The sequence below is a fragment of the Bombina bombina genome, chromosome 6, assembly GCF_027579735.1.
Source record: "Bombina bombina isolate aBomBom1 chromosome 6, aBomBom1.pri, whole genome shotgun sequence".
NCBI classification, from domain to species: domain Eukaryota; kingdom Metazoa; phylum Chordata; class Amphibia; order Anura; family Bombinatoridae; genus Bombina; species Bombina bombina.
The window spans coordinates 734,801,645-734,829,431 of NC_069504.1; the positions used below are offsets into that span (position 1 = coordinate 734,801,645).

Sequence of the window (27,787 nt, forward strand, 5' to 3'; positions counted from 1 at the left end):
TTCTTTTGGCTAAAACGTTTGCATCAAAGGCATCAAAGCACACCATATACAATACCTTGGGGTGTCAACATTTAAAAAATATACACTTTCATGGCAATAAATAAAAATGGGGTATGTGATAGGCCCCAAACTAAAGATATAGGCCTATCAGAAGAAATGCTCTCACTTTTAACTAAATTTACAAGTCATAAAATTGTAACAGAACCTTCCGAAAATCCTGGCAAACCTATGCATGGGGGGCATAGGTGTACTCAGGAGGTCTTGCAGAAAACAGGCAATAACTTACAACAGTCTCTCCTAAATCATAGCCAAAAAGCAATGTGTGTGTAAAAATGAAAAGATACCACCACACACTTTCTCCAATTTAATTTTTTGTATTTAGGATATCTTGCTGAACAAATATTGGGGTGTTCTTTGGCAGTAACACATAACAGGAACTGAGAATCCATGCCTAAAGTACAATTTGTGTGAAAAATAACACAAAAAAATTACTACCCAAAAGTTTGACAAAGACTGATGGTTGAATTAGTGCATGGTAAGTGTCTACTTTTCAAAAATATATGGTTTGATTGGGGTAAATTACATTGGCCGGCTTCAGAAATGACCCAAATAGCACATGGGTTCATGATGACAGATGTGAAAATTCCAAGTTAAAAAACTGGAATGCGCCAGCTAAAAATAAAGCCTTTTAGCCCCCAGAGAACCCAACACACATATACATGGGTGGAAGATGTTGCTGAACACATATTGGGGTATTATTTGGCAGTGACCCTTAACATTCTCAGTAAATGTATTCTTAAATTGCTATTTTGTCAAAAAATCACCATTTTTTTTTTCAAACTTTAGCATAGATTGGTGGTAAAATGGTTGCATGAAAAGAGTCAAAATACCCCAAGTTTAATACCTTAGGTTGTCTTCTTTTAAAAAATATATACATGTGAAGGGTTCTTCAGGGATTCCTGACAGATATTGGTGTTCCAAGGTAACTATCGCTAATTTTGAAGAAAAAAAATGGTTTTGAAATAGCAAAGTGCTACTTGTACTTATTGCCCTATAACTTGCAAAGAACATGTAAACATTGGGTATTTCTAAACTCGGGACACAATTTAGAAACTATTTAGCATTGGTGTTTTATGGTAGTGTGGGGGGTCAAAGTTAGAAAAAGTTTTTTTTTTCCAGTTTTTCCTCGTATTTAAAAAAAAAAAAAATTTTATAGTAAATTATAAGATATGATGAAAATAATGGTATCTTTAGAAAGTCCATTTAGTGGCGAGAAAAACAGTATATAATATGTGTGGGTACAGTAAACGAGTAAGAGGAAAATTACAGCTAAACACAAACACCGCAGAAATGTAAAAATAGCCTTGGTCCCAAATGGTCAGAAAATGGAAAAGTGCTGTGGTCCTTAAGGGGTTAAAGGGACATTCCAGCCAAAATTGAAATCCACATGGGTGCATTTCAGTTTTTAATAGAAACATTTTTGCAATATAGATTAGCAAAAATGCTTCTAGTAAAAGCTATAGCTGTTTCAAAAGCGTATTTAAGTATGCACCGTGCACCAGCATTTTAAACACAGCGCTTGCTCTGAGAGCCTAAGGTGCTTGTACCATCTGGTAATGACTCAATTTGTTGATGGCTAATATGATACAAGCCCCACTGGTGCTCTGAGCAGCTGCAGTACTTAAACTGTGGATGCACTGAAAATATCTAGTTGTGCTTCAAATGCACACGCAGAGAAAAATGTTAACACTAAAACAGTGATAACTTTTACTAGAAGCATTTTTGCCAGCACGTGTATATTGCAAATATGTTTCTAGTCAAAGATGTAATTCAGCTATTTGCATTTATATTTTGACCAGAATGTACCTTTAATACTAATATCTCTGAAACATGAACAAATTAACACTACAGCTTTGTTAAAGGGACATGAAACCCATTTTTTCTGAATTACCTTTTCAACGAGAGTCAACAATCAAATGTTACAAAATTTTACTTTCACTATTTGCAATCACCTCGATTACGAGTTGTGCGTTGTTATTCAAATAGCAACGTTGTGGCCCATAACGCATCATTTTCCCTAACGCAGCCATTACGAGTCTTGTCGGTATAACTGTACCACAAGCCTTTTAGCCTGTAACGCAACGTCGGTACCGCACATTTGTAAAAATTACGTTTTTTCATGGGAATCCCATAGCGCTGGTATTAAGAGTTTTTTTCGTTCTGGCTAAAAAAAAAACGGCGTTACAAGATCTGTAACACCATCTAAAGTCAGTAGTTATGAGTTTTACACTACAAATCTGTAACATAAAACTCATAACTAAAGTGTTAAAAAGTACACTAACACCCATAAACTACCTATTAACCCCTAAACTGAGGCCCTCCCGCATCGAAAACACTAAGAAATGTATTGACCCCTATTCTGCCGCTCCCCAACATCGTCACCACTATGCTAAAGTTTTTAACCGCTGCCTTCTCGCATTGCAAACACTATTTAAATATTAACCCCTAATCTGCCGTCAGCCCACATCGCCCCACTATACTAAAGTTAAGCCCTACATCCACCACCACTATAATAAACCTATTAACCCCTAAACTGCAAGCCCCCCCACAAGGAAATATACTAAACTATTAACCCCTAAACTGAAAGCCCCCCACATCGAAATAAACTAATTTAAACTAGTAACCCCTAAACCTAACGCCCCCCCTAACTTTATATTAAATTTACAGTTTCCCTAGCTTAAATTACACTAAAACTTACCTGTCAAATTTGATTAAACTAACAATTAAACTAATATAATTATTAAACTAAAATTAAACTAACTACCAATTAAATAAAACTAAACTACACATTAAAAAAATCCTAACACTACTCTAAAAATTACAAAGTATCTAATTACAAAAAATAAAATACTAAGTTACAAAAAATAACAAACACTAAATTACGGAAAATAACAAATTTAAATTGTCCAAAATAAAAAAGAATTACACCTAATCTAATAGCCCTATCAAAATAAAAAAGCCCACCCAAAAAAACAAACCTTTAAAAGGGCCTTTTGTGGGGCATTGCCCCAAAAATATCCGCTTTTTTACCAGTAAAAAAAACAGACCCCCCCCCAACAGTAAAACCCACCACCCAACCAACCCCCCAAAATAAAAAAAACCTAATTCTAAAAAAACCTAAGCTACCCATTGCCCTGAAAAGGGCATTTTTATGGGCATTGCCCTTAAAAGGACATTTAGCTCTTTTAGATGATTTAACCAGCTCTCATTCTATTGGCTAATTTGAATTAGCCAATAGAATTAGAGCTGCTTAAATGCTATTGGCTGTTTTGAATAGCCAATAGGATTTTAGCAGCCCTAATTCCTAATGGCTGATTCAAATCAGGACTTAATTTGGCTGATTTGGATCAGGACTTCAACGCCGGGATGAAGATTGAAGAGGCCATCTGGATGAGGACTTCAACTCTGGGATGAAGAACGTTCAAGCGGGACTTAAAAAACTGTAAGTGGATCATCAGGGGGTTAGTGTTATGTTTTTTTTTAAGGGTTTTTTGTGTGTGTTTTTTTTTTTTTTTTTTTTTATAGTTTAGGGTCTGGGCAGTAAAAGAGCTAAATGCCCTTTTCAGGGCAATGGGTAGCTTAGGTTTTTTTAGAATTAGGTTTTTTATGGGGGGGGGGGGCTTTGTGTTTTTTTTTACAGGTAAAAGAGCTGATATATTTGGGGCAATGCCCCACAAAGGCCCTTTTTAAGGCCCATTGGTAGTTTATTGTAGGCTAGGGGGGTTTATTTTGGGTGGGCTTTTTTATTTTTATAGGGCTATTAGATTAGGTGTAATTCTTTTTTATTTTGGATAATTTCATTTGTTATTTTCCGTAATTTAGTGTTTATTTTTTTAACTTAGTATTTTGTTATTTTTTGTAATTAGATACTTTGTAATTTTTAGAATGTGTTAGGATTTTTTTATATGTGTAGTTTAGTTTAATTGAATTGGTAGTTAGTTTAATTTTAGTTTAATAATTATATTAGTTTAATTGTTAGTTTAAACTTGGTTTTTTTAATTTGACAGGTAAGATTTAATTTAAGCTAGGGAAATTGTAAAATTAATATAAAGTTAAGGGGGGGGGTAGGTTTAGGGGTTACTAGTTTAATTTTGTTTATTTCGATGTGGGGGCTGGCGGTTTAGGGGTTAACAGGTTTATTTAGTGTTAGTGATGTGGGAGGCCAAAGGTTTAGGGGTTAATAACTTTATTTAGTTGCGGCAGAATAGGGGTTAAAGGGACACTATACCCAAACATTTTCTTTCATGATTAAGGTAGAGAATACAATTTTAAACAACATTCCAATTTACTTGTATTACCTAATTTGCTTCATTCTTTAGATATACTTTAATGAAGAAATAGCAATGCACACGGTGAACCAATCACAGGAGGCATCTATGTGCAGCTACCAATCAGCAGCTACTAAGCATATCTAGATATGCTTTTCAGCAAAGAATATCAAGAGAATGAAGCAAAATAGATAATAGAAGTAAATTGTTTATAATTGTATGCTCTTTCTAAATCATGAAAGAAAAAATTTGGGTTTCATGTCCCTTTAATGACTTTAGTATAGTGTGGGCGATGTTGGGGTGCGGCGGAATAAGGGTTAATAAATGTAGTATAGTGGCGGTGATATCGGGAGCGGCAGATTAGGGGTTAATAATTTTATTTATGTGTCGGCGATATCGGGAGCGGCAGATTAGGGGTTAATAACTGTAGGCAGGCGTCGGCGATGTTGGGGGAGCAGATTAGGGGTGTTTAGATGTAGGGTTAAGGTTAGGGTGTTAGGTTTAAACATAACACTTTTTTTTTTCCCCCATAGACATCAATAGGGCTGCGTTACGGAGCTTTTGTTTCTGTGATCGCAGGTGTTAGGCTTTTTTTTAGCCGGCTCTCCCCATTAATGTCTCTGGGGATTGCGTGCACAAGCACATCAAAACACTGCTTGCTTTTGGTGCAGTATGGAGCTCAAAATCTCCATATCGCCCGCGCAAGCCGGGTTTTTTTAAACTTGTAATGGCAGCGCTATAGGGGGTTAAATAACGCCACTTTTGTTGCATTCTTTACTTTCCCTATAGTGCTCAAAACTCGTAATCTAGGTGAATGTGTTTTTCTTAAACCAAATATCACATTTTAAATAGAGAAATGATACACTGCAGGGGCCGAGCAACCATTGGGGCAGCAGGTGCAGTGACATCAGAGCCCATATGCTGGTGGGACCTATGTCGCCGGTCTATATCTAGGCGTGTGCAGAATGTTTACTATCCTAATGCCGGGGAGCCTTGTATTAGTGCAGGTTGTCTACCTTTAAAATCATAATGCAGAGCAGCATGTATATTATTACTGTCGCTTACTACTAAGTTACCTGGGGGGTTTTGCACCAGGGCCCCCTGTTGATTGGCCGGGTACTAATACACTGTTTTTTGTTTTGTTTTGAACAGGATACACACAGCAAAGGCAACCAATACAGTATTTTATTGTTTTAAATAAACACTATGAAACATTCACTCATTAGCCCCCACACATGCTACAAAAGAGAAAGGATAGGTACAAACCTGAAAAAAGCATCTAACAACCTTTTATTAGAGTTCACCTAAATTAGCATAGAGCTGGGTCCTAACTTTAATATATTAAAGGGATATGAAACCCAAAAATGTTGTTTTGTGATTCAGACAGAGCATACAATTTTAAAAAAAGGTTTCCAATTTAAGTATATTATCAAATTTGTTTCCTTCCCATGATATTCTGTGTTGAAGAGATACCTAGGTAGGCATTTGAAGCATGACATGGCAGGAAATAGTGCTGCTATCTAGTGCTCTTGCAAAACTGCTGTAATATAGTGCTCCAGAAATAGGCCGGCTCCTAAGCATACATCCCTGTGTTTCCACAAAACATACCAAGAGAACTAAGATAATAGAAGAAAATTAGAAAGTTGTTTTAAAATCGCATGCTCTATCTTAATGATGAAAGAAAAGTTTGGATTTCACATACCTTTAAAGGGACAGTCTAGGCCAAATTAAACTTTCATGATTCAGATAGAGCATGCAATTTTAAACAATTTTTCCAATTTACTTTTATCACCAATTTTGCTTTGTTCTCTTGGTATTCTTAGTTGAAAGCTTAACCTAGGAGGTTCATATGCTAATTTCTTAGACCTTGAAGCCCACCTCTTTCAGATTGCATTTTAACAGTTTTTCACCACTAGAGGGTGTAAGTTCACGTATTTCATAATGATAACACTGTGCTCGTGCACGAGAAGTTATCTGGGAGCAGGCACTGATTGGCTAAACTGCAAGTCTGTCAAAAGAACTGAAAAAAGGGGCAGTTTGCAGAGGCTTAGATACAAGATAATCACAGAGGTTAAAAGTATATTAATATAACTGTGTTGGTTATGCAAAACTGGGAAATGGGTAATAAAGGGATTATCTATCTTTTAAAACAAAAAAAATTCTGGTGTAGACTGTCCCTTTAACTTTTGAGGCTTTGGGTATGAATGTGTCAATCACGTCCGTCACGTGCCGCCCCCCTACCTTTTGATTGAGTAATACAACTTAAATGCAGTTGTTAAATAATGCGTGTCCATCAGCTTTACCCTGTAATTTAGGTTTTATGTGCACTGATCCATAGGGAAGGCAGACAACACCTCCATTTACCTCCTATTCTCACATTACAAAAAAAACCCAATTATTTCCATATCTAAAATACAGCAGTGATCATTAGGATAATGGTATTGTATTTCAGCTAAAGATTATTGTAAATCTTTTTCTTTTCTTTTTTTAAATGACTTAAATCAACAATTACAGTAACTCTTGGTAATGATTTCCATAACTTGTCCACCCTTAAACTGCTTGTAATTTTTGCGTTGTTTAAAGATGAAATGTTTTGCAGCCTTTTTCAATTATAATAATAGGTGCAACTGCTATTACTAATTTGGAATGTTGTGAAACATTCTTATGATTAGACTTTTACCCAGAAATCCTGTGAAGCAATAACATTAGGAGTGCAACCATGGATACTTGTTTCAGGGTAGACTAAAGGAAATGTTTATCTACTGGATCTAGTGCTATCAAACATTGCTATCAATATAAGAGGGTTCCAATATGAAATTGTGCATAGTCTTTTTATATGCACACATTGAGGAACCAGCTACTACTGAGCATGTGCAATAGTGCACAGTATATACTGTATGTATATTAATCTGTGATTGGTTGATGGCTGTCACATGATAAAAAGCTAGCAAATGTAAATCAATTTTGAAAATTGTCAGAAAAATTAAATCTTGAACATTTAAAAAGCAAATTAAGTGCTATTGTAGTTTATTTTATTATGCACTTGTTGATTATACAATTCTACTGTATTTAACGGTCCATTAAAGGGACACTGAGCCCAAATTGTTCTTTCATGATTCAGATAAAGCAGGCAATTTTAAGCAACTTTCTAATGTACTCTTATTTATCAATTTTTCTTCGTTCTCTTGGTATCTTTATTTGAAAAAGCTGGAATGTAAGCTTACATTTTTGGTTCTGCACCCTGGATAGCACTTGCTTCTTCGTGGCTGAATTTAGCCACCAATCAGCAAGAGTTACCCAGGTGCTGAACCAAAGATGGGCCGGCTCGTAAGCTTGCATTCCTGCTTTATTAAAAAAGTTACCAAGAGAACGAAGAAAAATTGATCTTTGGTTCAGCACCTGGGTAAATAAATCAATTTGGGTTCAGTATCCCTTTAAGGCTCTAATTAACCTGCATTTACAGAGACTATGGGATCCATTTTATAAATCTTTGGAGACTATTTCAGAGCCCTTGTGGGGAAGGCTTGCTAATGCAAGGCTGCAGTGGCAGGTTAGGAAGCCGTGGTCATAAAACTCATTCTTGCACAATTGGTTGCACAAGAGCAGGAATCGGGAAGCCAGTAAAACTCATTCTTGCACAATTGGTTGCACAAGAGCAGGAATCGGGAAGCCAGTAAAATTCATTCTTGCACAATTGGTTGCACAAGAGCAGGAATCAGGGAAGCCAGTAAAAAACTCATTCTTGCACAATTGGTTGCACAAGAGCAGGAATCGGGGAAGCCAGTAAACTCATTCTTGCACAATTGGTTGCACAAGAGCAGGAATCAGGGAAGCCAGTAAAACTCATTCTTGCACAATTGGTTGCACAAGAGCAGGAATCGGGGAAGCCAGTAAACTCATTCTTGCACAATTGGTTGCACAAGAGCAGGAGGCGGAGGATGCTGCCTCTCTTCCCTTGAATGGAGGTGAACTTTTTCCAACCCGGGTTAATAAATGCCCCCAATATGTTCTTAAATTAAAAATATAGATCAAATAAAAAGTTTTTTAAATATGTATTTGAAAACATTCCATTTTTTGATACATTTTAAAAATATGCATCACAATAAATGTGACATAATACACAGTTGTTAAATGTCAAAGAAAACTATTTACAGAAGGTTATATGGATTCATAATTTTAGCCTGTTTTGCTAACTTTATTACATAAGCTAAATATTCAAACTCTTTAAAAAAGGTAATAGACAAAAAGTCTAATTATATCCATTGAAGAACATTAAAAAGGAGAATATTGCAACATTAAAATATGCATGGCTGAAAGGCATATACATTTTGACCTGCTGAAGGCGAAATTAGATGATTTAAACACAGTAAAATTACACACACTCAATAGTAGCTGGTGCCTCAGAAAGTGTGCAGATAAAACTGCAGAATTTGATAATTGAAAGTAAATTGGAAAATCTCTTTAAAAATGCATGCATTATCCAAATCTTAAGTTTTTCATTTAAAAGTGAAAGTAAATCCTAGCGTTTTACAAACACTAGTATTTATTATTGATACAAATAAAGGGCACTTTCATTCATGAAGTATACGATACTTCATGAAGAGAGCTCCTTTATTTGATTCAATCGATCGCTGCTCTTCGCTCTTATATTGGCTATTAGCTGTAATAATATAATTATAGCTCTATAAGGAATATATAGTGCTCAAAGCAAAATAGTCCCTGTAACTGTAAAACTGAAATATTTAAATTCCTAAAACTCTGTCTTTTCTGACTTGGTACAAGTGGACCTTAAAAAAAAAAAAAAAAAAAAAAAGTTATGTTTGAAGAAGTCTAGATTTTATGAGGGATTTATCACGTTAAACAAATTGAAGGGTTGAACAAAATCTATTTTTGAAAATTAACAGCAATACAACATCTTAACTGCAGCCAACGAGGCATTTTCTTGTTTGTTTGACAGCACCTTTTTCGTTGTTGTTTTAGGACAAAAATGGCTCTATACATGTGCCTGACGTGTTTACTGTAGCATTGTCCAAATTTTCAATACTTAAAGGGAAATAATACCCCTATGCTAAATCACTTGAAAGTGATGCAGCCTAACTGTAAAAAGCTGACAAGAAAATATCACCTGAGCATCTCTATGTAAAAAGGGAAGATATTTTACCTTAAAAAAATCCAGCTTACAAGAGTAAATGCCCTTTGAACAGTTCTACTTCAGCTGCTGTCCAGCTTCCAGTTGTAAAAAAAAAATAGCCCATCAGCAGTGCTGAGGTATGCTATGCTATGTTTTGCTGTAATCTCATGAGATTTAACTGAAATCTTGTGAGATTTCATAGTAAACTTTCTTAAAGGGACAGTCTACACCAGAATTTTTATTTTTTAAAAAGATAGATAATCCCTTTTATTACCCATTCCCTGGTTTTGCATAACCAACACAGTTATATTAATATGTTTTACCTCTGTGATTACCTTGTATCTAAGCCTCTGCAGACTGCCCCCTTATCTAAGTGCTTTTGAAAGACATGCAGTGTACTGACTCCTAAATAACTCCACAGGGGTGAGCGCAATGTTAGGTGTAGTACATACATGAACTAGTACTGTCTAACTGTGAAAAACTTTCAAAATGCTCTGAGCTAAGAGGTGGTTTTCAATGGTTTAGAAATCAGTTTGAGCCTACCTAGGTTTAGCTTTTCAAAAATACCACCAAGGGAACAAAGCAAATATGATTAAAGTAAATTGGAAAGTGGTTTAAAATTGCATGTCCTATCTGAATCATGAAAGTTTAATTTTGAGTAGACTGTCCCTTTAAACTGAATAGAAAAAACACATGACTGTGCTGCACATTCCAGATGCACGCTCCCTTGCAAGTCCTTGGACTAGTATCCTGATTGGCTGCTTAAAGTCCCTTTACAATAGTATGTTTACATAAAGATGTTCATGTCATATTTTCTAATCCACTTTTTTATTTTATTTATTTATTATATTTTCATTTTACATAAACAGTCATTGTACATTGTATTTGTCTGCAATTATATCTAGTTATGCTGTTCAGCAGAATTACAAAAGCAACTTAACTACTACTCTACTAACTAACTCAGTGTTCCATAGTTAATACATATCACATATAAATGTTGCATCACTCCAAACCACAAAAACTATCACTCTTATCTATTATCTCTTACTGGACTAACTCACCTATTGTCAACGAACATTATCTGGATCAACCTGGGTCCTTGAGCCGGGGGGGAACAAGTCTATATCTTTGCTGGTGTTCTCGATACCTGTGGGAGTCTATTATTGTGTTGTATGTTAAGGTGGCAAGCGTATATTTTCCCATAAAAATTTAGCATCCAAAAAGAAGGGGAGCTTATTCAGTTTTAAAAACCCATACTCCTCTAAACTTATGAGTTCAGTCGTTCTTTCAATCCACATCTCCTTAGTTGGGGAAGATGATGTCTTCCATGCCTTAGCTATTAAGGATCAAGCCCCATTCAGCCCTATCTGTATTATAAGGGATCTCAACTTACATGAAATATGGGTGGTATCATTTTAGTAGTGCTATTCTAGATGTTAGCCGAAATGTGTCTCCCACTAATTTCTGTAGATATGCCTCCACTTCCTTCCATAATCTTTTTATTAAGGGGCAATCCCACCACATATGTAGTAGGCTGCCCTGATCGCCACAACCTCTCCAGCACATTCGTGAAGAGTCTGGATATATAGTGTTCAATCTGGTCGGAGTTAGGTACCAACGAGATAAAAGTTTGTAATTCATTTCAAGTATTTGTGGGGAGGTAGAGGATTTTTTCGTTCTGTGGAAAATAGGCTTCAATATCAGTGTGAAGGTCATGTGCCCATCTTGTTGTGAAGTTTGGTAATGTAATGTTTTGAGGTTCTAATAAAAGTCGGCGAGATAATGATAGAGGACTCTGGACTGCTGTCACTCTGTCACATAATCTTTCAAAGGGGGTCAATGAGCGGAGAAACTCCTTCCTATGGGGGGATGTTTGTAAGAAATGCTGAAGTTGTGCATATTTAAGCCAATGTGTAAACCGTCCGTCTGCAATAGTCTCTAACCTGTGTCTGTCCAATAATTTCCCTTCCTCTAAAAATCTGCACAGAGGAATCGTATATCCCCATTCTTTAAGTCTTCTAAATCCCTTATCTAAACCCCCCACCATCTCCGTGTTAAGAACTATTGGAAATAGTGGAGATCTAATAGATGATATGAGGGTATAGAGTTTTTATTTTCTCCCATTCTTTAAAAATGTGTTTATGTATGTCTAAATGTCCACATTGCGTTGGTCTCAGATCCGGGGGGACCCAACATAACGCTTTCACGAATGGGACTTGTAAGATATGGGAGTCAATGGACACCCATGCTTTGTGTGGTGTTGAACCAAACCAGTCTAAAATTCTCTGCAGCGTCACTGCATGATAATATTCCTCTATTTTTGGTAATCCCACACCACCCGTGATTGTAGGCCTGTATAGAGTGTTTCTGTTTACCCTAGGTCTACTCTTACCCCATACGTAGGTATTTAGCTGTCCTTGTATCCGAGTTAAGAACCAGGAGGGGAGGTGGATTGGTAGGGCTTGTAGTAGGTATAGAATTTTGGGTAGTATCGTCATTTTAATAGAGTGTATCCTACCCCACCATGAGAGTGTTTTAGTTGCCCAAGTATTAAGGTCTCTTGATATAGTGCTAAACAAAGACTCGTAATTTTTCTTAAAAAGGATGGAGGGATTTGGAGAGAGGTGGATACCCAAGTACCTAACTGATTCTGACTGTAAACGTAGAGGACAAACTCACGAGAGGTCACGAAACTCAGATGAGCTAAGTGATATATTCAGGACTTCTGATTTAGTTTGATTTACTAAAAAATTTGAGAAGGCACCGAATCTCTCGATTTCACAAAGTATTGTTGGGATGGTACTACTAGGAGAGGATACCGAAAAAAGGACGTTGTCCGCGTACATAGCTATTTTAAATTTGTTGGGTCCTATAGTGATGCCTTGTATATCTTTATTGGCGCGTATGTGGGCTGCAAAAACCTCCATTGACAATATAAACAGAATAGGAGAGAGAGGGCACCCTTGTCGCGTACCGTTTTGGATAGAAAAAGGATCCGAAAGCATGCCATTTACTCTGACTCTGGCACTTGGGCAAGTATTAAGGCTACATACTCTATCTATCATTTTGGTTCCAAATCCAAATATCTCTGTTTTTTTTGAGAAAATGCCAATTTGTCCTATCGAATGCTTTTTCTGCATCCGTCGTCATTATAACTGCTAGTATATTGTTAAACTTTGTGTATTTCGATAGCATTCTCGACGGGGCGTAAAGTCTACCTGGTCAGTGTGTATAATTTAATACTGTGTTAATACGGTTTGCTATAATTTTGCTAAATATCTTTATGTCCGAATTAAGTAAAGAGATAGGTTTGTAGCTACCCGGTAGTTCCTGTGGTTTCTCTGGTTTTAATATAACCGAAATGTGCGCTATTAACATGTCGGGTGCGAATTTTAAGTTATTGTCTATGGCCTGGAACAAGGTCAATAGGTGAGGGGCTAGAAGATGCTTAAAGGTTTTATAATACGAATTAGTAAACCCATCTGGGCCTGGGCTTTTTCCCGCTGGGAGATGGGAGATAAGGGTCAGAATTTCTTTTAAGGTTATTGGCATATCTAAGTCTCTCCTTTGAGTTGATGTCAAAGGATTTAAGCTGGCTGTCTGGATATATTGTTCCAGTTCCTCAAAGTGTGTCCGTGTGCCTACTTGTTTTAAATTGTAAAGTCTTGCATAAAAGTCTCTAAAGCTATCCGCAATTTCCTTACTGTCATATGTATCCATACCATTCTGTTTTTGTATTTTGTGTACATGTTTGACCAGTTTTAGTCCTCAGGGCCCTTGCTAGCATTGAACCAGTTCTGTTTCCCTCAAAAAAGAAAGTTTTCCTTAAAGGGATACTTTCTAATTTACTTATGTTATCAATTTTTCTTTGTTCTCTTGATATCTTTATTTGAAAAAGAAGTCATCTAAGCTAAGGAGCCAGCAAATTTGTGGTTCAGAACCATGGACAGCATTTGTTTATTGGTGCTGTTCAATCATCAAGGACAACCCAGGTTGTTCACCAAAAATGGGCCGGCATCTAAACTTAAATTCTTGCTTTTCAAATAAACATACCAAGGGAATGAAGAAAATTTGATAATAGGAGTACATTAGAAAGTTGCTTAAAATTGCATGCTCTATCTAAATCACAAAAGAAAAAATTTGGGTACAGTGTCCCTTTAATTTTAATGCTATGCTCTGAGCCTCCCTTGTGAGTGTACTGTTAAAGTCCGCCCTAACTTTAGTTATTGATGATAGGAGGTTTGTGTCTTTTGTCCTGCAATTTGGAGAGTATCTAATCCACTTTTAATAGCTTTGCTGCATCACTTTCAAGTGTTTCAACATGTGGGTATAATGTTCATTTAAAGACACACTTATGGGGTAATTTTTCACTTATCAAATTCCACAGCTAAAAAGATTTAAGAAACCCAGGGCTTCACTTTTTTAAACTTATTACCCAGTAACCATCTGTCGGATGGTTAAATGCACACGCACACTGCTGTCGGATGGTTAAATGCACACGCACACTGCTGTCGGATGGTTAAATGCACACGCACACTGCTGTCGGATGGTTAAATGCACATGCACACTGCTGTCGGATGGTTAAATGCACACACACACTGCTGTCGGATGGTTAAATGCACACACACACTGCTGTCGGATGGTTAAATGCACACACACACTGCTGTCGGATGGTTAAATGCACACGCACACTGCTGTCGGATGGTTAAATGCACACGCACACTGCTGTCGGATGGTTAAATGCACACACACACTGCTGTCGGATGGTTAAATGCACACACACACTGCTGTCGGATGGTTAAATGCACACGCACACTGCTGTCGGATGGTTAAATGCACACGCACACTGCTGTCGGATGGTTAAATGCACACGCACACTGCTGTCGGATGGTTAAATGCACACGCACACTGCTGTCGGATGGTTAAATGCACACACACACTGCTGTCGGATGGTTAAATGCACACGCACACTGCTGTCGGATGGTTAAATGCACACGCACACTGCTGTCGGATGGTTAAATGCACACGCACACTGCTGTCGGATGGTTAAATGCACACGCACACTGCTGTCGGATGGTTAAATGCACACGCACACTGCTGTCGGATGGTTAAATGCACACGCACACTGCTGTCGGATGGTTAAATGCACACGCACACTGCTGTCGGATGGTTAAATGCACACGCACACTGCTGTCGGATGGTTAAATGCACACGCACACTGCTGTCGGATGGTTAAATGCACACGCACACTGCTGTCGGATGGTTAAATGCACACGCACACTGCTGTCGGATGGTTAAATGCACACGCACACTGCTGTCGGATGGTTAAATGCACACACACACTGCTGTCGGATGGTTAAATGCACACGCACGCTGCTGTCGGATGGTTAAATGCACACGCACGCTGCTGTCGGATGGTTAAATGCACACACACGCTGCTGTCGGGTGGTTAAATGCACACGCACGCTGCTGTCGGGATGGTTAAATGCACACGCACGCTGCTGTCGGGTGGTTAAATGCACACGCACACTGCTGAACTCACCTAGGTGTACTCTTTATCAAAGGTATTGCAAGAAAATTAAGCAGAATTAGTAATAGAAGTAAATTTGAATAGCGAGTCCATTAATGGGATATGAAACCCAACATTTTTCTTATCATGATTTACATAGAGCATGCAATTTTCAACACTTTCTAGTTTTTCTGGTTTTTTTCTCCCCCTTTACTCGGTTTACTGCCTTTTTAAGGCCTCCTGAGAGAGTAGCGCACAACAGGCGAAGCCGCTGAACCCAGGCACATTGCGTGACCGGCGGGGCAGCAGGCCTAGCACTGGTGGAAGTGCCAATGTACTCCTTCCACATCTGCCCTATCCTCTCTAAAAGCCCACCCACAGTTCAGTGTTCTCCACAGAAATGTTAAGATAATTTGTGGTGTAAAAAAATTAAATTTTTTAATAATGGCTACTTTTAGCTTAATATTGGCTAAAATTTTAGCTGAGTGGTCAGTAAAATTAGCTGGATTGTGCACCCACTAAAAAGATCCTGGGAAGAACACTGTATATATGTGTAGATAGATGGATGGATGGATGGATGGATAGATAGATAGATTTTCATTTGGCTATATGTTTGTGTGTTTCCATGAGATTGTCTTTAATTTGTCTGTATTTGGTATTTTTAAGAAATAAATTACAAGCATTTAAAAAGATTTAAAAATATTTTAATAACATTTATTGCAGAGGTGGCCCTTATTGAAAGTTTCACCAAAAGGAAGGCCCACTGTCTAAGGGGCCCATTTATCAAACTCCGGAGGGAGCTTGAGAGCCCGTGTTTGGCTCGCCAGTAACTGCAGTTATGAAGCAGTTATTAGCCACAAATCTGCAGGGGGCGGCGTTGCAACAGCTGCTCACAAGAGCTGCTGGTGCAATGATGAATACGGAGAGCGTATTCCTCTCCGCATTCAGCGAGGTCTGGCGGACCTGATCCGCACTGTTGGATCAGGTCCGCCAGACCTTTGATAAATATCCCCCTAAGTATTTAACTTAAACCTACTGGGTTCTGCCATTAACGGTACCTGCAAACGTCTTAAATCTAGTTCAGCTTAGAATTGCAGAAAAAAAAATACCTTAACATGCAGCAAAGAGAAAAAATAGGAATTTAAAGGGACATGAAACCAGGAAAAATGATCTCATGATTCAGACAGAACAATTCCAATTTACTTCTATTATTTCATTTTCTTGCTTCTTTTGTTATCCTTTGCTTGAAAGGTTTATCTAGGTAAGCTCAGAAGCAGCAAAGAACCTAGGTTCTAGCTGTTGATTGGTGGCTGCATATATATACCGATTGCCATTGGCTCACCTATGTGTTCAGTTAGAAACCAGTAGTGCATTGCTGCTCCTCCTACAAATGATACCAAGAGAATGAAGCAAATTTGATAATAGATGTAAACTGGAAAATTAACTAACATTGTATGTTCTATCTAAATCATGATAGAAAATGTTTGATTTTCATGTCCCTTTTAAAGTGAGTTTTCTTGAGAATACATAGAATGCACATTTATTCAGCAATACTTACAGCTGCCTTGTCAGGTTATTAGAGTAGATTACATGGAACCTTGAAGTGAACTCCCCTTGTATAATTTTTCTTTGAAATGTTTCATGTAACAGCCAATCTATAATGTGTGTGTCAGGGAAATTCATCCCATAGACATAGTCTTAACACCGTAATAATAATGCTATTTTAAAAATTCCATCCTGAGCACTGGGCGGTATTCATTCCTGCCCGAGTATGGTTATTAAGTAAGGACATATGAACATTGCCAACTTTATACTCCCTTGTTTAAACATAAATGTTAAATGTAACTATTAGGTCATCTCATAAATCATGGCTCCTTCTTCCCTTTATCCTAAATCAGCAACTCTTGAGTCTGATCTGCTTTTTCCTCTACAATGAAAAAGACCCATTATGCTCATATCATGGACCTGAGGCTGCCAATATTTTACGGAGTATTTATTTTTCTCTTACATTACAACTACTGAGTTTTTCTTTCTCTTTAAATATGTATGGTCTGAGTGACTTAACCACATACTCCTATGGGGATCACATTTGGCCATTGGAATTTGATGTTTTTGTAGCATCAAACTCCTTCATGTCTAGTGTGTGTGTATATACAGTGTGTGTGTATAAGAGTGTGTGTATAAATAATGCACTCTCTGGATTTAACATGCAAAACTTTATTTTGAACGTTTTTGGGGTTGTCACCCATTCCTCAAATGTCTGAAGAAGGGGTGATAACCCTGAAAACGTTCACAATAAAAGATTTGCATGATAAATGCAGAAAGTGTATCCTGTTTGTGCTATTTACACTGAAGATTGCAAGATTACACCCTTGTCCTGTGAAGGTATTTGTTTGTGTAGATGTGTGTGTGTGTGTGTGTGTGTGTGTATATAAATAATTTCAGTAAGAAACCAAAAGTTTGTGAAAATGTTAATTTTTTTTTATATATGATCGCATTTGGTAGCAAAATTTTAGCATGAAATATACCAAAATGGGCCCAGATCAATACCTTGGCCATCATGTAAATACACTAGTTTTCACAAGAGGGGGCTGCAACATATATCAAGCATTGTAAATAACTTTGTCCCTTTTGCTTTTCTCAAAGTTACTGAGTACAATATATCATTCAATAATGAATGAGTACCGGCACTTTTTCTTTCATGTAATTAGCAAGAGTCCATGAGCTAGTGACGTATGGGATATACATTCCTACCAGGAGGGGCAAAGTTTCCCAAACCTCAAAATGCCTATAAATACACCCCTCACCACACCCACAATTCAGTTTAACAAACTTTGCCTCCCGTGGAGGTGGTGAAGTAAGTTTGTGCTAGAGAAGCAGTTTTGGTAGAATGGTACTTCAGGCAGCTGTCTCAGTTTGATTCTTCTGCTTATAATTTCGTTTTTTTCATTATAAAAATTTAAACTTTTTGATTTGGGTAGTGGATTAATTTTTCAGCGGAATTGGCTGTCTTTATTTTATCCCTCCCTCTCTAGTGACTCTTGCGTGGAAGTTCCACATCTTGGGTATTTATTATCCCATACGTCACTAGCTCATGGACTCTTGCTAATTACATGAAAGAAAACATAATTTATGTAAGAACTTACCTGATAAATTCATTTCTTTCATATTAGCAAGAGTCCATGAGGCCCACCCTTTTTGTGGTGGTTATGATTTTTTTGTATAAAGCACAATTATTCCAATTCCTTATTTGATGCTTTCGCTCTTTTCTTATGACCCCACTTCTTGGCTATTCGTTAAACTGAATTGTGGGTGTGGTGAGGGGTGTATTTATAGGCATTTTGAGGTTTGGGAAACTTTGCCCCTCCTGGTAGGAATGTATATCCCATACGTCACTAGCTCATGGACTCTTGCTAATATGAAAGAAATGAATTTATCAGCTAAGTTCTTACATAAATTATGTTTTATTTTACAAAAAAAGCAATATATATTTTTATTTTTTTAGAGTAACAGTTAACCAGAGCTCTAAAGTCACGCTATCCCAACACGCATTCAATTCAATTGCACTTGAGCGAATGCATTTGCTTTCAACTATTAAAGGGACACTCAATCAAAATTTAAATTTCATTATTCAGATAGAGCATGCCATTTTAAACAACTTTCCAATTTACTTCCATTAACTAAATGGGCACAATCTTTTTATATTTAAACTTTTTGAGTCACCAGCTCCTACTGAGCATGTGCAAGAATAAGTGTGTATGCATTTGTGAATGGATGACGGCTGTCACATGGTACGTGTATGCATTTGTGATTGGCTGATGGCTTTCACATGGTACAGGGGGAGTGGAAAAAAGACATAACTTTTAAAATTGTCAGGAAAAAAAAAATCTACTACTCATTTGAAGTTCTATTGTATTGTCTTGTTATCTTGCAATTGTTGATTATGCAAATCTACTGTGTTGACTGGTCCTTTAATACGTGCGCTACTTCCGGTGTGGGCAAAGAGCAGCGACACACCCCTTATTGCTCACATGTAACTGTTAGCGTGCCACTTGAGATATATATATATATTTTCATAGCTGTGTCTTGATTTTTTTTCTTTCTTCACCCTTTAGTTAGAGAACGGTACAGATATAACACAGATGATCATGAAAGGTATACATATCTCTAGCTAGAGCAGATTGGCACAGTGACATAAACTAGGGATTTCTCCGCTCATGTCTTCAGGGCACCATAACTGTTTATTATAATCAAGAGGCTAGGCTATTTCTTCTTAAACAGAAATGGCCAGTTTAGTACTGAGTTGCTGAAGGTCATTGGGAGCCGTCATTAACTTTTTATATAAGCCACTAAACAAGAATGCAATTAGACTAAAAAGCAGCAAAGGCATAAAACAGATGGGCCTAGTAGATTAATGGGTGATACATGTCGGGTAGTTAGAAGAAAACATATTAATTACATTTTAGCAGGTAGTGGAACTGGACAGCTAGTTATAGTTAACAAATGATAACTTTTCTGTATAAGGCGTTATATGAATTAGGGAAAGAGAAGTTAATTTGACTTAGCTGCATGAGGTGCTTGGCATGAGGCTGCATGACCCCTAATTGCTTTATGTCTCCCTCCTGTCCTGCACGTGCTCTCTACAGCTTCTGACTCCCAGCTCTGAATCATGGATCATCACAAGGAAACCGTTACACTTGCCCCTCCCACTCACTCCTTGTCTGTCATTTTCTCCTTTTTCCTATTTTTCCTTCCTTTTTCTTATACATTTTCACTGCATTTCTGTCTTCTCAATGCTTTTATTCTTCTATCAGTACCCTGATCTCTCCATTTATTCTGCTTTTTCCCTTCCTTTTGACCCCCCTCCATCTTCAGTTACCCATTTCTGTCCATTCTTTCCACACTCTTCCTTTCTCTTGCACTCCCTCTGTCAACCTTTCTCCTCCCCCTCCTCTTCCCCCCTCTCATTACAGAAAAGAAGAACAATCAGAAGTTATCACAGCTGAATGAAGTGAACCAAAGACAACAGCAACATCAAGCACCTCGTAAAAGTCGTCCCCGAATCAGAACCCGGACATCGAAAAAGACTCGTCCTCCTTAATGAGAGCTTCTACTCCTTCTCCCAGCCTTCCTCAAATATTCCCTCCACTCATCTTCCTTCTGCCATCCCTCACCTATTCTCCCTGTGCCACCACACTCTTATCCGTCCATTCCTCACCCCCATTGAATTGGAGAACGGTCTAGCCCCCTCCCTTCTTCAGAGACATTTGGGACTGATTTGTTGTGGGTTGGAGGATCTGTTATGGCAATCGGCTGTGTTACCTTTTTATTGTTATTTTAGTTAATAAATATCTATTTTTATCATTTTTTTTTAAACTGCAGCATCAGTTGATTAATAAATATGAAGACATTGTAGGGGAGACTAGCTAGTTTGGGGAAGATAAGAGGTGTGGTTTTTTGCTTTCTCCTTCCTCAGACTTTCTGAGTGGGAAGCCCCCTCTTCAGTACACAGGTATTGGAGGTGATAGGGGGCATTATGACGAAAATGGTGATAAGCTTTACCCATCTATCCTTTACTTGAGCTCACATGCTCCCAAAATACGTTGGGGTAAGGTAAATTACCAATATCTGCCATCTTTGAGGTTATGATGGTGGTTACCCACCCTATTTTTACCTTTTGGACTCTCCCCTTTATGTTTACTACGCTATTGATTTATTGCTTTATTTTTCCTTTTTTTCAGATAAGGATGAGTGTTCCAGAGATAATGGGGGTTGCCAGCATGAGTGTACCAACACAATGGGCAGCTATACCTGCCAGTGTCGAAGTGGCTTCACTCTGCATGAGAATATGCATGACTGCAAGGAGGGTAACACAATTTAATGTTTAGAGTATTTTGTCCTCATTTATGTACACATGCATCATACTGTCATATAGATATCCACTTCAAGTAAGCACATGTGCACCACAATCATAACAGCATGGTACAGTATATTGTGTTCATGCTTAATACTAGTTCTTTGAAGCTTTACTTTATTGATTATTATGTACTACCAATACTACTCAATGACCTCTTTGGAGGCCAGAAAAGCTAAAACTGTCACCTAGGTTTTCAAAATGCTGCAAATTCCCTTAACAAGCTAATAGATTCAGCCTTTGTAGGATACATAATTTACTTTTCTTCTTAAACGGGAAGAGTCCACAGCTGCATTCATTACTTTTGGGAAATACAGAACCTGGCCATCAGGAGGAGGCAAATACACCCCAGCCAAAGGCTTAAATACCTCCCCCACTTCCCTCATCCCCCAGTCATTCTTTGCCTTTCATCACAGGAGGTTGGCAGAGAAGTGTCAGAAGTTTGAGATAGTCTCTTATGGAGGGTAGTACTCTTCATAATGGGACTGGAGTTTTAAGTAATTCTGTCAGCCTCTCAGTGAGAGCATGGATGAAAGTTAAAGTCCGGAGATGCAGGGAGAGTTTTTTCTGCAAACCCATCCCGACTCATATTAACAGCTCCTTGGTAATCGGTGTTGACGAGTTTCGTTGCCTGCCTTTATTCACTCAAGTCTATGTCAGAAGCAATGCTACTATCTGTCACACTTGAAGGTCTTTGTTCCTGTTCCACGGCATAGATTCTGGTAAGATCGTTTCATTTTATTTCAATATATGAATGTAATGTTAACGAAACAAGGTAGGGTCCCAGTGGGACTCCTTTTATCTTAATAAGGAATCATGGGTTAATATCTCCTGAGGGGGGTTATTGAACAGGGGGGGGGGGGCGCTTTAATCATGTTTATGTGGTTCTATCTGTTAATGTGTAGCAATACCTAGGCTCATGGCTTTACGAAACATAACGGCCTTATCTTAATAATGCAATCTCTTGAGATTGCGCACTCTTTTTTTTTTTTTGTGACTGGCACGGTCCACATCGTGACGGGTGCAGTTTCGTTTCTCACTTCCATATGCTGACTGTGCGACAGTCTGTGTGCGACAGAGAGTCTAAAGGCTCGTGAGTTGTCTGGTTCACAGGAGGTGGTGAATGCCCCAGCCACTGGGGGTGTAAAAAGGGTGGTAGTTAGTTTTTATAATTTTTGTAATCCTAAGATTATGGAGGATTCTGATATGTTACACACGGATGTCTCCAATACGGAGAATGTGTCTTGTGATGAATATGAAATGGCCCGGGCAATCAATGCACATCAGTTATGTTCCGATTGCCGTTCTAGAGTACTCTCTTCTCCCGAATCAGGGAGCTTAGAGTGTGTTGAGTCATCCGCCTTTCGAGGTTTCCATGTCCGTGAGGCGCGTGCCCCAGACCTTTTATCGGCTACGTAAGCAGGCCTTTACTCCTCCGGAGGGTGGCTTCTTTCCTCTAGAGGTTACGGCACGGTTCCGCATGGCCATTTCTATTGCACTGACTCATATCTCCCAAGTGGTGAAATATTTCTAAGATACTGTCCGTGTTCTGTTAACCAGGGCCCGTCGGGCGTGGGATCGCCTGATTCAGTTCGGCCTCCTGGGGAAGCGTTGGCCTCTTCGTTCATTTTAAGGCACGTTTTGGCGATGTTAGAGAATCCCAGTCTTAGTGGGCCAGAGGGATCCCGAGGCCTTAGATGCTGGATAGCACATTGGATGCGACGTTTGGGAATAAGTCCAATCTCCTTAACGTCTCTGTTTTATTATTTCTTTATGTTTCAGTTCCAGTTCTGAACTTCGGTGAATAGGGCCTCTGATCGGCTGGTCCCGTTGGCATTCTCATTCACTGATGGGTTCTGCCTTCCTTTTATTTTTTTTCTCCAGATGGATGTGTTTAATTTGTTTTTCTTAATTTCATGTCTGTTAGATTTTCATTTGTGAGAACGTTCTTCTCTGGAACTGATACTTCCGATTTTGTGGTCGCGTGGGCACTTTCACGGATATTGCGCACTTTTTGAATAATAGAATTATGTTTTCTAGTTCATTTATCGATCCTTCGGGTCGAATTTTCTTGAGCAATTCTGGAGTGTCCTTATACCAGGAAGGTACTGGTTGGACGCTTTTCTGCTGTTATCGGGGTTCATGGCACCCTTGTGGTGCTGATTTAATCCTGTCGGATTCTAAATGTCACTTGGCCTATTGCTATGGACTCCAGGCTCGAGTCCTATTCGAAGTATGAGGCCTAGTGTTTAGATACGCCTGGGATACGGATCTGTTTTTTGCAGACATCATCATGGTTCTTCAGGTCCCTGGGAACTCCGTAGTTTCCATTCCTTTGGAGTTGGGAGATGTGAGTGACCTATGTGGTCTGGTGTTCCAAGTGGTGAACGATTTGCGTTTTCACTTGAGGTTCTTCCGGATGCTGACTCTTTGGCCTATTAAGCATTTTCTTGCACTGGTGGAGTCTCCTCCCTTCCTGCCTTGGGTGGGTCATCTGGTCTGGAAGAGCAGGCATGTCCTTCTTCCTTTGCTCAGAGTTGCATTACTCTAAGAGGTGGAGTGAAGGGGTTCCTGCCTTCTGTGGGGAGCTTCAAGGCTTCCAGCTTTTACCCTGTTAAAGGTTGTTTTTTCCGGAAGATCGATCCTACGAGGATCTCTGGCTGTTCCATATTATACCCTTGGTCTGACCATAGTCTTCAATGTTCAGGTGTTATCTGCGTCCTTGTTGCAAATCTAGCCTTGGGGTGTACCAGTGAAGAGTCGAGGTCGGTTACTGACGGTCGCAGTTCTGGGGTCAGGTAGTTGACCATTTATCCTTGATGTTCTGTTAAGGAATTTGTGGAGTGTGCTTTACGTCTATCTCTCTGGGGTGGCAAGTAAGGTTCAGGGTTAACATTCACCTTCGGGTGTTGGTTGCTACCTTGCCAGTGTGTGTAACACGTGGTTACGCTTGATTATTCCTTGCGATCCGAGAGCACTGAGTGCAGAATTTTCAAACTGTTCTGGAGTTCTTTCAGACTCTTGGGTTTGAGGCTGTTGCTGGATTGCCAAGTCTGCAGACTTTAGAGGGTGTGCTCCTATTCATAGGAGGCAGCTTAGGGTTCCTCAGGAAGTTGGTTTTTTCGGTTGTTTAAGTTTTTTTTTGAGGACTCTGGCCTAGGGCCATGTCTCTCCCTGGATGGGTGTGGGCGGTTCGGTTTCACCTTAGATGTTTGTGGTCCCGCTTGCCCCTCTCCGAGGGGGACGGGGCTCTGTTTTTAATGGAAATGCCTACCTGCTTGTGGCTTAGGTTCTAGGTCTCTCTGACGGGTCCCTACTGGTCTTCTGGCGCATTTGATGTTCCTTGTAGACTCCAGGTGTCTTTCAACTGGGTGGCGATATGGCCGAGTATTCTCACCTCTATGGTAGGGTGGTTTCCGTTGCTTTAGTCTCCTCTCCTAGAGTGGGGGATGGGTTTTCCTGGTTCGGAGTTGCCTTAGTATCTGTGGCGACCTGTGGGTTTTCTTGCCTTGTAAGGGTTTTTCCCTTCTTGCGTTTTCAGAATCCTGGAAAGGGAGATGTGGAGTAGTAACTGGTTCCACCGTTCCTGCAGCGGGAAGCTGGGGGTTTGAACCCTGTCAGGGCTCCTGTTAAATGATGGATTCTGATATATAGATGCTGGGAGCCCTCTTCCATTGGGAAGTGTTCTTCTTTGAGGAAAAGAGCAGGGTAGGGGGTTTTGTACCCAAGCACAATGTCTACCCTGACTCACGGTAGCATGCCGTTTGTATGCACACTTGGTAAGCAATAATACACAATATTTAATAAGGCAACTCATTTGTGACACTCCATCACTAAGTTTTTTTTTTTTTTATATTTACTTCACATCCACTTCACTTTATTATTACATTTTTATTTATGTGACCTACCTCTTCAACTATATGTGCACACAACTACTCTTTTACTATAACACACTTTTAAGTAATACATTCATAGAAACGGACTTTCACATAATATTTGGAAACCTTTATTCCTGCACCCTTAAAATCTACACATACTAATGTGAACTAAATTAAACTACTTTCCTCCTTAAAACAGCACTGGTATCTATTGCCCTAGAAATGTATAAACAACCCACTTAACCCTAGAGAAATACTAACTTTATTAGACACCATACCCCTATGATACTCTATTAAAATATGTCAGAAATGGTATACACAGTGTTCTGCGTAATCTTGCTTCTGTCTTTAAAACATCTGTCATTATTGTCATGCTACTGATGTATTCAATACCTTTATTACAAATACCAACCTGTAATAAACAGATTGAAAACCCTGCATATGGTCCTATTACCAAACAATATCTCTGTGGTATAATACAAAATACACACAACAACTGAAAGTATGTACAATAAGAAAATGTAGAACTTATTCTTTAGCAGTAACATAAAGAACTTACTGATAAATTAACGTATATCATCGTAACCCACATGCATAAGTTCGCAAAGTAACTATCCGTGGGTTGTTCTAGGTTTATGAGCCATGTGGATTGCTCCTTTTGGATTCTTCTGGGAATCTGTTATCCCTTTTGTGGGCAGGTAGCGGTCCTTGTCTTTCGGCCGGGTACCTTAATGGGAGTCGAGAGCCGCGGGGCTGACTCCTCGGATAGGGTGTCGGGTAATTTCAGGCTGTGGTGCCTTTCGAAGAGGCTGCCTTTTGTACCCACCCGTTGTTTGCATTCAGTGTCCGCTAGCTTGGGTATTGTTTTCCCAAAAGTAATGAATGCAGCTGTGGACTCTTCCCGTTTAAGAAGAAAAACATAAATTATGCTTACCTGATAATTTTCTTTTCTTCTGACGGAAAGAGTCCACATCTCCCGCCCGTGTTTTTATCTATGAGGCGGCTGTACTTTTTTGTTCTTCTGGCACCTTTTTTCACCCTGATATTTCTCCTACTATTCCTTGTTCCCTTGGCAGAATGACTGGGGGATAAGGGAAGTAGGGGGAGGTATTTAAGCCTTTTGGCTGGGGTGTCTTTGCCTCCTCCTGGTGTCCAGGTTCTGTATTTCCCAAAAGTAATGAATGCAGCTGTGGACACTTCCCATCAGAAGAAAAGAAAATTATCAGGTAAGCATAATTTTATGTTTATTGACCTCTCCAAGTCATCTGGAACAAACACAATTTTATTAAAAATCAAGTAATTTTAATGTCTATCTTTTTCGCATTGTGTCTCTTTCGCATAACCGTAAATGTCATTGAAATGTTCTCAGCTTTTTCTGTTGATCCATAACATGTCTTTGTAGCCGGCTGTGACCACAAAATCACCGGAAGCATTGGTACCATTTCTAGCCCTAACTGGCCCGACAAGTACCCCAGTAAGAAAGTATGCACATGGCAAGTTGCAGCCACCCCTGGGCACCGTGTTAAACTGGTGAGCTTTTCCAATAAATCCCTTAATGTCTAAGATTGATATACTAAATGTGTATGTTCCTAATGTATGTTATATGATCATGGACTTGCCACCATTTTTTTTTTAATACCAAAAATAGCCTCAAATAATATCTTCTTGCATACCTTCCATGTCTCCCTAGTGATACTAACAGGGCTTTTTAGTATAACAAAAACATGCTCTATTGACATACTCATCATTTTTTTAAATCACATTTTACATAACATATGACCTCATCAGAAATTATGACATCATGAGTTGCAGTACGGAAGGTAGACATTTATGAACTTTTTATTTATTTATTCTTTAGATTTTGAGTGACAACTATTTTATCAGTCATTTTTTACTCTATTAGTAATACTTAATAACTTTATTTAAGTGTATTTTCTTTGGTTTTGATTAGGAAAATATCAATATATTTGTGTTAGTTAAGAACGGCTGTTTTCAGATTGTGAGGTGCTCCTCCCCAGTTGGGCACAAGAGCACATAATAGGAGGCGTGAGAGTGTAAGTGCATTTTTTTTGTCTGTCTGGATGCCTCCTGAGTGAGCAGTGCAGGGGGGCTGTGCTAAGGAGAGTGCAGTGAAGCTCAGTGACCGGCGTATTTTATTGGCGGGAGGACTCTGCTTTAATACATGTTTTAAACTTTGTGTGGTTGAACTGAAGCAAGGAGCGTGCGCTGTTGTTTGTGGCACAGACAGGACACACATAGCAGAGCACGCATCTTGCTTCAGTTCAACCACACGCAGTTTAAAACATGCCGTAAAGTAGAGTAAGGGGCAGACAGAAATGCAAGAACCAATTATTACGTTTTAATTATTTTTGTCTAATTGAAAATAAAACATAAATGACTGCATATTTTAATGACAACCTATATTGCACTACAGTATGAGGGTGCAGTACAAGCAGTGTTCCATGTTCTGCTCAAGGGCTGCATGTGTTTTTGTATGTACAGTGCTGAAAAATCATCCTCTTAGCACCAAGACAAAAGATAGGGAAGGTTTAAAAGCATATGCTGGCCGTAAATAAAATGAATGTGTAAGTGCGTGTGTGTGCGCGTGCGTGTGTGTGCGCGTGCGTGTAAGAGACTTGTGCTGTTGCACTGATAGTATTCAAGAGAGAGGACTGTGCATCTGTGCCCTGTACTACACACTTTATTCTTATTTGTGTAACTGCGTGAGTGGATGTTTGTGTGGCTGTCTGAGTGCTTTTGAGAGTAATAACAGTTATTGTAGGCTAATCTTGAAAGTTTTGCTAAATGGGAGGCCCACTGTGTAAGACTTTGAAAACTACTGGTTTAGAAGATTTATAAAGTGGCAACGTATTATTCAGCACTGACGTTGGGTATAACAACTACAGAGAACATTAATCAAGACATTTACATGAGTCATAAAAGCGAGTCACTGTTAGCCTTAAACCACCTTTACATGAGATGATCTACAGCACAGATAGACTTGTGAGCAGGGGGGTAACTAGACCT

At 38.8% G+C, this 27,787-nt stretch overlaps 1 protein-coding gene across 1 annotated transcript in view; it reads left to right on the top strand.

Moving 5' to 3' along the window:
• The window catches only part of BMP1 (bone morphogenetic protein 1), a 340,767-nt gene that overhangs the window by 247,853 nt on the left and 65,127 nt on the right, over positions 1–27,787 (top strand). The window contains exons 16-17 of the mRNA XM_053717959.1: positions 20,710–20,835; positions 26,163–26,290. Coding sequence (XP_053573934.1) covers positions 20,710–20,835; positions 26,163–26,290 — 254 coding nt within the window. The remainder of the gene's footprint in view (positions 1–20,709; positions 20,836–26,162; positions 26,291–27,787) is intronic.